At 32.2% G+C, this 13,446-nt stretch overlaps 1 protein-coding gene across 2 annotated transcripts in view; it reads left to right on the top strand.

Moving 5' to 3' along the window:
* Positions 1-13,446, top strand: part of DZIP1 (DAZ interacting zinc finger protein 1) — a 74,889-nt gene that overhangs the window by 4,458 nt on the left and 56,985 nt on the right. For both annotated transcript variants that reach the window (XM_031958560.1, XM_031958559.1), the window contains exons 3-5: positions 2,695-2,779; positions 10,798-10,925; positions 12,227-12,388. In XM_031958560.1, coding sequence (XP_031814420.1) covers positions 2,695-2,779; positions 10,798-10,925; positions 12,227-12,388 — 375 coding nt within the window. The remainder of the gene's footprint in view (positions 1-2,694; positions 2,780-10,797; positions 10,926-12,226; positions 12,389-13,446) is intronic.

Here is a 13,446-nt window from a genome sequence, read left to right as displayed (position 1 = left end):
GGTGTGGGCAATTATTATTTCACTAAGGTGTTTTCTTTCTTGTTTAAAAAGATTTGATAGATAGCTATTATAATCTTAAATTTTAATGGTCTTTTCATTTACATTGTGTATGCCATTTTTTTGGTTCTGCTTTCTTCACTTTGAGTTTATCCAGATCATATCATGTTCTCAAGATTTCTCATATCCATGATTTTCTTAATGCATATCTTTTTTTATCCCTTTCTCACAGATTATTCTATTTTCTAATCAACAGGCATCCCCTTTATTTCCATCTCACTGCTATCACAAAAGAACAGCCATGAATATTTTAGTATATAGCAGACTTTTCTATCTTTATTTTGCTCTCTCATAGCTTAGCCTGACTTGGGGGTGGGCTGGAGACTCTTGATAGGCTGCTATTGGGTAAATTTCATACATCTGGTTGGGGCCTTCATTTCAGGGAAGATGGTCTTCACAACAAAGAAATTATCGTTCAAGAAGGGGCCAAAAATTCATTTAAAAAAAGCCAAGTTCAGTAATCAGGGTGTGAATCCTTATAGGAGAGTTAGAGGAAGGAAGCAACATCTGGAGAAGAATCATTAAGTCTGGATCCTCACAGACTAAAGGAGTTTATTAGTAGTGAGGTCTATGGATTGAGGTTGCAGGGATTCATTTCTAATATAGGCAAAAAATCCTTCTTTTACATAGCAATCCTTCAAATATTTAAAAACTTCAGTTGTCTTTAACTCTTCCTTTTCCTCATCTTCCCAGTTCTTTTAATTGATCTTTGTGTAGTACTATTTTAAATTCTTACTCTATCCTGGTCAAATTTATTATTTGGGTACATCTCGGCTTGGCAATGCCCTTCTTTAAACAGGACACCCACAATATGGAAACTTTATATGTATTGGGAAATATCACTTCCATGGTTCTAGAAACAAACATTCTGTTATTGCAACTCAGGATTGTATCTGCCTTTTTTGACTTCCAGTCACAACTAGAACTTTTTTTTTTTAAACAACTAGGACTTTTTTTTATATTAACTGGTTTCCACACATGTTGTTTTTACACTGTATTGGTGCTGTTAGTTTCTAAAATTCCAAATGCCAGACTGTATTTATCCAAATTAAATTTAATCCTATCAGATTTTACCTATCTTTCCAGCTTGTTGCAATCTTTTTGGATCCTGATTCTGTCATTTAGTGTTATTAGCCATCTTTCTGAGCAGTGGATCATCTGCAAATTGGATAAGTCTGCCATCTGTAGCTTTATCTGTGTCATTAGTAAAATACATTGCACAAAACAGTATCAAGAGGAGGATCTCTGACACTCAAGCATCTATCCTCTGCTTGTTTTTGTTCAGTTCCTCTTTAGGCATCATCATCACTCAAACAAATTCCAAGTTGACACAACTTTACCATCTTTCACTCCTCTTCTCTCCATTTTTCCACAATGACACCTTCAGAGACTTATAAGTTTAAAGTATTTCATTGATTTCCATGCTAGAAACTATCACAAAAGAATTTGAGATGAGCTCTGTATGACTTGATGAGTCCATGCTGGATTATAGTGGTCACATTTTCCCTTTCTAAGGGATCGAAAACAAAACCATTTATTTTTATTACCATTTTAGAGTTTTGTCAGGAATTTAGACCAAAACCCACTCATCCATACTTAGAAAATCTTCCTTCTTCAACCTGCTCTGGAAATTGGCCCATTTGTTGACTTTAAATCCGATGATATCTCTCTTTCTCTGTAGTTATCACCAACATTAGGCCAGCAATCATCTTTGAGATTTTTCTTTTAAAAAACATATTTTTATTTATTATTTTTTATTTTTACAGTGCCTAAATTTACTCCTCTATCTGTTTCTATTCTCCTTTTGCTTCCACTATAATGAAGAATATTGGTGTTTTGTTTTGTTTTAAGAAAAGACAAGAGAAAAAATGAGCTAAACCAAGCAATTCATTGGAAAAAAATCTATATACATATATTTCATGGCCATGGATCTCTGGCCTCTACAAAGGAATGTGGGGGAGGGGGAAAGGGAGGACATCTCATAACCTTCAAATTCTTTAATTGCCCTGATATATAATTCATTAGGACCAGGTGACACAAATTGATTAATAGCAACTTACTACTCTCATCACCTTGTCATTTATCTTGTGTTTTGATAACTTATCATTTTTATTTTGTCCTTTTCAACTGACAAAATGTACATATAATCTCCAATCCCATTCTCTCTCCTGAGCTTCAGTCTCAAACAAGTAACCTCTTAATATAATTTTTATAATTATATATAATTTTAATATAATATTATTTGGAAAGATGAAAATCACAGCAACTGACAGATCAGTCTAAAATACTGAGATATGAAGTGGAGTCCTTGTGTTGGGGTAGATGTGGGAAGGGGGGGTACCTTTTAGCATTGATCAAGACTCTGAGGCTGAACTATGACTAGTCACAGGTGTTTTGTATTGTAATAACAACAAATGCTGTAGTGGCATTACAGTTATCACCATATTTAGTGTGAAAGGACTGTTGGACTTTTCCACTAGTATTTTTGGTATCACCTATAGATCCTATCTGCTAGCAAGAATGTTAATTTTTGATTAAAAAAAAAAGAGGGGCAATGAATATATGCCATTTATATTCATTGAAATTTAATTGGAAGAGTACTCCTGTGACTTAGAAATATATCTTTCAATTTTACAGTGTCATTTTTGTGAAAAGGCTTTTATGAATCATGCTTTTCTGCAAAGTCATATTCAGCGACGCCATCCTGAAGAATCTCACTTTGGTATGTACCTAAGTTTATTTTTTTTAAAATGCAGTTTTCTAGTGAAGGTCATCACCTTTTCCCTTTTACTATGAAGTCTATCTAGTATATGCAGTACAAGACTCTACTCTTTTCAAAGGAGATATACAGATCTTCAGACACATAAAAGTGCTAATATATCTATGACTTGTAAGCACATAACTGGTTTATTGAAATGGTTTTCCAGTGACCCTTTCCTAAAGTCATGATAATAATGCTGAACAATAAAAGACTTGGAACTTTTGAAAACTTGCTTCCTCCCCTTTTTCCTCCTCTCCTCACTGCCAAATAACATTTTTATTTCTTTTTTTCTTCAAAGAGAAAAACATTCTTCCATATTTCACATTATAAACTATATAATTGGATAGTTGGACCTAGCTCATAAATTGTAGAAATAGGTAGAGAAATACAAAACAGAATTTCTCTTAAATGTATCTTTCTTCAAACAATAATAGTTTTTGTTCAATCATTTAGGAGAGCCAACTCATGTTTTTTGGTGTAATATAATGCGTCTGTAAGATGGGATAGTTGAAATAAAATGATGCAGCAGAAGAAGAGCAAAAAAGTGAAAACACTTGGCACATTCTTCAGGCCTTATGCAATTGTGTTACTCAGGCCCTGGAGGGTGAGAAATCTTATAGCCCCTCACCAAATACTTCATTTCTTGGGTACTTAATAGATGGCATGCATAGAGAATTAGGGAATAAGAATAGTAATCCCTGTCCCTCCTCACAGTGTGACAATTTGATTATTGAAGAATCAGGGAAAAGATATACTAAATGGTCCAGAAAGAACATAATATAAATGAATTTGGGCTGAAAGTAGAACTTCGTTAAGGCATTCCAAAATGATTTTCATATTACTGTGTTTTCTTGATGAGATCTCATAGAAAAAAAATTGTTTCATGATATAGATATGTGTCTGATTTAATTTATTACAAGTATAACAAAATACTTGTTGAAATGAATTAAATTGAATTATTTGAATAACTTTCTTTATTCATCTTTACCCCCAAAAGTATTCTCAGTCACTAATAATTACAAGTATGCTAATTTTAGAACTTAATGTGTCTTTTACATTGTCTTTTTTGTAAATATGTGATTATGTAAATATGATTTGTTAATATAGGATTATTTAGTTACATTAGATAGATTGGAATAGTTCAACACTATTCTTACTAGTTTTCATCAATATCAACTTTATTAAAAGGTTCAAATCAGATCCTTATAACTATCAGAGAGAAAGAAGTAAAATTTTCTTTTTTAGGAGCATTTTCAATGAGAAGTAGGAAATTTCAATAAGACATCTGCTTATTTTATTTACATAACATCAGATAATTAAATTGATTTGTTTTTGTTGAAAACAAATTGTTTTGACATGGTGTTAATGCTGTTTCAGTTAAAGTCAGACTATATCTTTGAAAAATTCTAAACAATTTTCATAGTGAATTGGCCTGTTTCATTTTATGAAATTAAAATTAATTGGGATCAGTTACTTCTTCTGAACTTGTGTTTTCTTGCTTGTGGAATGAATTTTAAAGATTTCTGCCTCTCTTTTTATCTCACATCTTCTTGCTCCCTTTATTTTGACTTCTTCCTTCTAAAATAGCCATGTTTTACTTTGTTCTATTCTCATTCCTCCCAAGTTCACCTCCTTCTAATTAAAAAATATTTTAAAGACTAGGTCTTCTTATATTACCCAAAAGGCAGAGCACTGGCACTTATGGGATTAATCCCAATATTTTTAGACATGGGATCTTTGACCTACTCTGTTTCCATGCATGGGCCCATTTGCTTCTCTTTGAGCAGCTGGTGGCCCTCTGCTCTCATCATATCAGTGCCAGACTTCATGTGGACACCTAATTGCATTATAGCCCTACCACAGCTCAGAATTCCCAGGCCCAAGCAACCTGCCAATCTCAGTGTTTCCCAAAGGAGGGATTAGAATATATGCCTCTGAACCAGACCTAATTAATTTTTATTCTGTGCATATTGAGAGATTCATATCCTTCTATTTGGATCTTTTGCTGCTAAATGTGATATTGTTGCTCTACTAAATGCCAGAATTGATGATCTTGTATTTACCATGTACATTTCTGGATAAGCTACTAGACTATTGGCTTTCCCTACAATTTTCAGTCTCATTCTGGGTTCTTTGTAGTAAATCAATCAATTGGCAGTTATTACACACCTAATATGTGTCAGCACTACTCCAGGCAAGTATCCTGTTTAAAACATAGAAAAGGCAGTTAGTGGTGTGATTTTAGCTCAGGAAAGAGAAGAGGGATGAATGACTAGATCTAAGGATTATCCTCATAGACATATTATAGTTGAACCCATGAGAAGTGATGATTTCACTAAGCAGATTGGTATAGAAGAAAAAGGGGAGAGCTCCCAGGACGAAGCTTTGGGGGGACATTCATGGTTGGTTACTTGGATGATAGATCATCAAAGGAAAACAAGTATGAGGGGTCAAAACAGATAGGAGAAAAACCCTAAGAACAGAAGGCAGTGTCATGAAAACATAGAAAGCAGAAGAAAACCAGGAGAAGGTAAGCAACACTGTGGCATAAAGATCATGAAGGACTGCGGATGTAGCAGGGCAGAAATCGCTAACTATTTACCGCTATACAGATAAGGAAGTTGAAGCAAATAGGCTTCAGTGACTAGCCCATGCAGCTAGTAAGAGTCTGATCTTCCTGATTCCAGCCCAGCAGTCATTGGTCATTAATATCAATTAGCTTTTAGGAGGGAAAAAGAAAGAAGGAAGGAAACAAACATGTATTACGCCCCTACTTTATTCCAGTCACTATACTGAGTTATTTTATAAGTAATATCTCTTTTGATTCTACTGCTAGGTAGGAAGTGTTACTATCACCATTTTCAATTGAGGAAACAACTAGAAAGTGTCTTAAGGCTGGATTCAAATTAAGATTTTCCCAACTTCATGTTCAGTGCGCTATTTATTGCACCATCTTTCTGTTGCCAATTTTGTTATCATTCTTCCATTCATACAGTTACAGAGGCATTATGTATATTGTTTCTCAGTTCTGCTTACTTTGTATCAGTTTATATAAGTCTTTTCATGCTTCTTTGTCTTCTTTATTTTTGTTGTTTCATACAGCACAATAATATTCCACCTCATTAAGAGTTCTTAACTTTTACTGTCTTTATTTAATCTTTTGGCAGTCTGGTGAAGACTAGAGACTTTCTCAGGATGATGTTTTGTGTAATATAAAATAATAGGATTATACACAGAAACATGCATATTTCTATGTATAAATATGTCGCTATACACACATACTATACATAAATTTTAAACACATAGGATTTCAAAGGAAACTAATTATATTGAAATAACAGTTATCAAAATATTTTTAAGTCAGCACATGGATCCCAGGTTAAACCCCTACGTTTTGTTATATTATTATGTATTATGTATGTTACATTATGTATTATGATACATAATTTGTTTAGACACTTTTCAAGTTCCATTTCTTTGTTACTACAAAAAGTACTACTATAAACATTTTGACAGCTAATTGGCCTAAGCAATTAGAGTGCTAGACCTGGAGTCCAGATTCAATTTCCTGAATTCAAATCTGGCCTTAGATATGTTCTAGTTGTGTGACCCTGAGAAAGTCACCTAATTCTGTTTGCCTTGGTTTCTCATCTATAAAATGGATTGGAGAAGGAAATGGCAAACCACTCCAGTATCTTTGCCAAGAAAACCCTAAATGAGATGACAGAGTCAGACATAATTGAAAAATGACTGAATAATAATAACAATAAATATTTTGGTACATATAAAACCTTCCTTTTTATTATTACTGAATTGTTATAATATTTTTTGAACAGTTGGATCTCTGGATCAAAGAATATTTTAGTCACTTCCTTAGCACAATTCCAAATTATCTTCCGGATTGGTTGGATCTATTCACAGCTCTATCAGCTGGCCTTTTTATATTCTTCCAACTTTGAAAATTCCCAGCTTTTTTCATCATTGTCAATTTTCAGGGTATAAGGTGAAATCTTAGAATTGTTTGATGTCTTGCTCTCTTAATTTTTGAGCAAATTTCACATCGTTAATAGTTTGCAATTCTTCTTTGAATAGTAGTTTATTTATGTCCTTGGATCACTCATTTTTTAGAGAGTGACTTTTGACCATACAGTTGTTCTACTTTCTTACATATCTGAGACATAATATACTTATCAGAAATATTTCATGCATAGATTTTTCTAGTAGACTATTTATTTCCTTGTTTATTCTAGCTGAATTTTTTTTTGTGCAAAAGTTTTTCAGTTTAGTGTAATCCCAGTGAATATTTATAATTTTACACTTCTATGTACTCTAAAAGTTATGGATTTTATTCATCTCTACTTCATCTCTAATCTATTTTTTCCAAATACATTAAAAATTTTCCAATATTCACCTTTATAAAACCTTGTGTTCCCAAATTTTCTTCTTCTCTCCCTCTCTTCACCTAAAATAGCAAATAATCTGATATGTTAAACATCTATAATTCTTCTAAACATATTTCCATATTTATCATGCTGCAGGGGAAAAATCAGAGTAAAAGGGGAAAAACATGAGAAAGGGGGGAAAAAAGTAAATGACAACAAAAAGGTGAAAATACTATGCTTTGATCCACATTCAGTCTCCATAATTTCTCTCTCTGGATGCAGATAGCTCTTTCCATCACAAGTCTATTGGAATTGTCTTGAAATACCTCATTGTTGAAAAGAGCCAACTTCATCACAGTTGATCACTTGTTGCTGTGTACAATGATCTCCTGGTTCTATTCACTTCACTTAGCTTCAGTTCATGTAAGCCTTTCCAGGCTTTTCTGCAATCAGTTCTTCATTTTTTATATAGAACAACAATATTTCATTACATTCATATACCATGACTTTTTCAGCCATTTCCCAACTGATGGGCATCCACTCAATTTCCAGTTCCTTGACACTACAAAAAGGGGTGCCACAAACATTTTGCACATATGATATCTTTGGGAAAGTAGACACTGCTGAATACAAGGTTATGCACAATTTTATAGTCCTTTAAGATAGTTTCAAATTGGTCTCCAGAATGGTGGATCATTTCACAATTCCACCAACAATACGTTAAATATCCCAGTTTTCCCACATTCCCTCCAATATTTATCATTATTTTTTCCTGTCATCTTAGCCAATCTGATAGGTGTGAAGTGGTACTTAAAAATTTTAGGTTGTCTTAATTTTCATTTCTCTTATCAATAGTGATTTAGAACATTTTTTCATATGACAAGAGTCAGCTTTAATTTCTTTATCTGAAGTTATTTGTTCACATTCTTTGACTATTTATCAATTGGGGAATAGCTTGTATTCTTATAAATTTGAGTCAATTCTTTATGTATTTTAGAAATGAGATCTTTACTGGTTCTAAATTCTCCCCCACCTCAGCTTCCTTGTTCTCTTCTAATCTTGGCTGCATTGGGGTTTTTTTTTTGTGCAAAACTTTTTAAATTTAATGTAATCGAAATTATCCATTTTGCATTTCATAGTGTTCTCTGGTTCTTCTTTGAACATAAATTCTTCCCTTCTCCACAGACCTGAGAAGTAGACTTACCCGTTCTCCCAATTTGCTTATGGTATCACTTGTTACACCTAAATTATGAACCCATTTCACCCTTATCTTGGCATAATGTATTTAAAGTCTAACCTTTTTATTAAGTGGATTTAACATTTCCAAATGAAATAGGAGGCTAATTGATTCCCAGTATTTTTCTTGTTGGAATGCCTTTAATTACTTTAAAATTTAGGGATATTTAAATATCTAATTTTGTAGTGATTAACATAATTATTTTTGTTTTTCAGTCGGTTTATTCTTCAGGACATTTCTCTTGTTTCAAGTAGATTTACTTCTTTCATATGAAAGCTATACAACAGTGTTAAAAGTACAGTAAATATTATTAATGGTCTTTGAAAATAGCTTGGTAACATATTGAAAACCAAAATAAGAAAAGCATTAAATATCTTAATCTATTGCAGTTAGAATTCTATAGGTATGATATTCATCTCCCTTAGGATTTAGTTCTTATGAAAGGTAGTGAGATATGGTAGGGAGATTTTGGTGTCAGAAGATATGACTTTGACTTTTAGATCTGACACTTATTACCTCTATGATCTTAGGCAAGCTATCAGACTTATTACTTCTCTGAGTCAGTTTATTTGTAAAAACTGGGGATGATAATATTTGACACACCTACTTTATAGGGTCTTTGTAAGGAAAGCATTTTGTAAACCTTAAAGATCAACATTATTCTTTCACATATTCACTAAATAAAGTAATCATGGTGATTATTTTCCTTAATATCATAAGGTGAGATGACCAAATGCCCTGAAAAACATCATTTTCTTTTGCCTTTGGGAACATATTAAAACTGCTAATTCTTTTATTTATTTCTCAGTCTATAATTTGTGATTATTTGTGATTATTTAAAAATAATTATTAATTATCAACTAAAAGCCAATAGTACCTTTAATAAGCTATAATTTTGTTACATTTGTTTAAATTTATAGCAAGAATGTCATAGATATGATTCAGCTCTTGCTGTAATTTGTCAATTCCTTGATGACTATGATTATCATACTTTTAAAAGATCAATATAAGTTAAACTGTGTGGATTATTCCAGAATGGTGTGATTTTTACCATTCTTTTGTGACTTTTCATGATTCATAAAGATACAATATCAATCTTCAATGACCTGTGGAAAGATGAATATGATAGATGGGTTGCAACTTATTACCAACCATGCCTTCCTTACTCAGAGAAAGTGGCAAAAAGACATTGTTGGGAGTGTATATGGCTGGAAATGTAAGTGGGACAGACAGTGGAAGAAATTAAAGACAGCTCACGTGATACATATTTACATTTCTCCCCCTCCCACATATTTAAACAAAGTTTTCCACTTTGTGGAGGAAATTCTCTTTAATTAACTTTTGCAAATGGGCAAGAGCTACTCAGGACAAACAAGCAAATAGATATTTCATGCTGCATCTGAGAGGTAGCCAGCCTTATTGATTAAATCACAGATGGATCAACTAATGATGAACTCATTTGAAAGAGATATCAGTACTTCTGAACAAAATTTTTCAGCATGGCTTTGAGATTCTGATTTTCCACTCTGTTGTCCATAACTTTCATATTCACAACATACATGCACTAATATTTATTTCTATAGTTATATATATATATATATAACATATATGTATACTCACAATATAACATACATATATATGTGTTAATGTTTATATGTACACGCCTGACTTGGCCTTTTCTTCCCCACTTGTATATGTGTATATGTGTACACACACACACATATGTATATATCCATGTATATATTTTCATACACATCTGTCTGGTCCTTCCTTTCCCCATTTACTCTTAGTTTCTTGTCCATTCACCATAAGTAGTCTTAGCATTTCTAATAATTAGCTTACTGGTCACTCTGGCACTGAATTTTCCACAGAATTCCCACAAATGGGAAAAACATTGTGATAATCAGATAAATGATAGTGGCAGAAGTTGCAGCCTCATAGCAGAAAAAAGTCTTTTCTTCTGCTAGTGAAAAGACTAATTGTGGCTTCTGATCCTAGAAAAGGAATCTTTGTGAAGAGGTCAAGGTATTAAAAACCATAAGGCTGCAATTGCTGTGAATTTTCCCTTATCCCCTCTGGCCACTATTCCCTGGGGTATATTCTAGCCAAATTCATAACCTATCATTAAACCTAGTGATAAAGGCACTGCATTAAAAGAAAAAAAAAAGCTCCTTCAGTGCCTATGATGTAATATACTCTATAAATACTAAATCATGAAAACAAACCTAAGTAGCCTGAACTAATCAACTATACTTTCCAAATTACAATAATTGATTCTTTTTTTCCTGGTAGGATCAAATCTATTATATTTTCACCTATTTAATGTTTTAAAAAATATTGCAAACTTATTTTCCCTGAAGGAGACTTTAGGAAGAAGTCCCAGACTGACAGGCTACAGACTGAGATTGAAATGCTGAAGGAGCAATTACAACTCACCAAATCTCAGTTGGAAGCTGAGCAGCAGGCTCATATGGTCAGGTTTTCTAAGGTATTATTTTTTATTTTAATGATTTCTAACAACTTCTTAATCTGTGGGTGACAACCCCCATATGGAATTGTATAACTGAATGTGGGGGATAATAAAGTTATAATTTATAATCAGTAAATGTTTGATTTGTATGCTGATTTTATATAACTATATACCCAGAGTCACAGAAGGCAGCATAGTTTCATGGAAAGGGATATTGCATCTGGAGTGAGAAGAGTAGGATTAAGATGTTGCTTCTTCTACTTGTAAGATGAGTTTGTTGAAATGTTCTTTAAGGTCTCTTCTAATTCTAAATCCATGATGCCTTAATGGTGTTATGAACAGGAGACAGAGGAATTCACAGGGATTGGCAGTATATGCTTGTCTCTCTATTTAGCACCTCATCATCTATAGCACTTGTCAGGAAAATACTTGCTTTGTTTTCATGAAGACTTAATGACAGAGCTATTATATTTTGTGTAGAACAGAGGCCCTACAACATCATTGTAGGGAACCAGATTAAAATGTAATTGGGAAATGTTTAACAAAATAAATAAAAATGCAATAAATATTTGTAATTGTCTGCAAGGATCTGTTTCTATATGAGTTTGATACCATTGATATAGAATATCTTACTTTATATAAAAAATAAACAAATAAGAAATTGGTTCCTTAATCCCTTGTATCCACTGATAATGGCAAAATAAATCCTGATAGATGAGGCACTTATTTGGTCTTTGTTAATGTTTCCATGTTGATTTCATTCATGTCTTACCAGCCTCTTAGTTTTCTATATATTTGAGTGCCTTTAGGATGGTTGTCATCTATTGTTTTTCTCATTCTCCAAATAATATATGTCTTTATTGATTTAAATATGTGCTGTGATTTTATTTCTTTCCTCCACATTTGTTAAGATGGATTACAAGTCCTGGTAAGTATATAAGAAGAAAAAAACCACAAAATGTTAGATAGAAACTTGGCTCACATTAGGAATTCTAAATATTTCATATGGGAAAGTCTTATTGTTGTCATAGCTGATGTTGACCGAATGCCTTCAGTAAATAGTGACATTATAACCATGCTTATATCATAAGAGGGCCCTAAGAACTTGCATATGTTGAGAGCCATAAAGACAGAGTGATGTATGCAGGGAAAGTTGGATCTATTAATTTTAATATAATGATTTTTAATTTTGCAAACCAAACTGAAGAAAGACTACATGGCTACAACATATTCTTACATATATAAACAGAATTTTTAAAAATAATTTCGCATTTGTTACATGTCAGAAATATGAATGCCATATATTAAACTAATTTCAGGAATATGAAATCCAGAAATCAAAAGAGCAAGAAATTCTGAAGTCATTTGATAGATGGAAAGAAGAAGAAAAAGAGAAGTTAATTGATGAAATGGAGAAAGTAAAAGAGATGTTTATGAAGGAATTTAAAGAATTAACTTCTAAGAATTCAGCATTAGAATATGTAAGTATTAAATCTACAATTTCTAGCTTATTAAATGTAGTTCTACTTTTTAAATTATATGTTATTTAAATATTCCTAAATTTTTAATTTCATATAGTGCCTTAATACTTATCCTTTATAATATGATTAACTTGGAATCATAGATTTCTGGGGGTCCATGAGTTTAGATGGGTTACAAAGTACATTTTAAAAAGTATTTTCTAATTGAAATTTAGCAATTCAATTATGAATTGTTAAAGAAATTATTCTATAGACTCCATAAACTGCCCAGTGAATATATGACACAAAAATGGTTAAAAAGCCCTGTCTTTAAAAAATCAATTGATACATGACTCTGGCCAGTGCTGTGGAGAAGTGACTACTTTGGGAGATCATTTCTTTTTTTCCATTAAATTTTTTTAAAATTCATTTTGAACTCAAATACATGAACATTTTACCTATACATAACACACTATAAAAAAGAGGATTCAATATAAAACCACAAATTTCTATTTCACACTGTTTTTATAAACTGTATAATAAATACTAGACATTGTTTTCAAAACTGTTCTTTTTTCTGTGCTTCCTTCTAAGTTTTCATTTATTCTATGCTGTGTACTTATAATTTTTTCTCCCTCCTTATTCTGCCCTAGATAAGGTTACTATTAGACCTTGAAAAAAATATATATATATGTATGTGTGAGTGTGTACTCACATATATATGTAGAACCATACTATACATACTTCTATTAGTTCTTCTCTGGAGGTGAATAGCATCTTCCTTCATAGGTCTTTGTAGTTGATTTGAATATTTATATTATTCAAAATCACTTAGTTGTTCAAAATTGTTCTTACAACAATATTGCTGTCCTGTGTACAATATTCTTTTGGTTCTGCTCATTTTATTCTTCATTATTTCATGAAAGTTTTTCCTTTTTTTTCTAAAACCAACTAACTCATCATTTATTATAGCACAATAGTATTTATTAGCATCATATTGATTAGGCATTCTCCAATTGATATACATCTCTTCCATTTCCAGTTTTTTTTACCACTGCAAAGACAGTTGCTATGACTAT

The sequence above is a fragment of the Sarcophilus harrisii genome, chromosome 3 (assembly GCF_902635505.1).
Source record: "Sarcophilus harrisii chromosome 3, mSarHar1.11, whole genome shotgun sequence".
In the NCBI taxonomy this organism is placed as follows: domain Eukaryota; kingdom Metazoa; phylum Chordata; class Mammalia; order Dasyuromorphia; family Dasyuridae; genus Sarcophilus; species Sarcophilus harrisii.
Note: the sequence above shows the minus strand (reverse complement) of the source record. Positions and strands in the feature narration are given on the sequence as shown.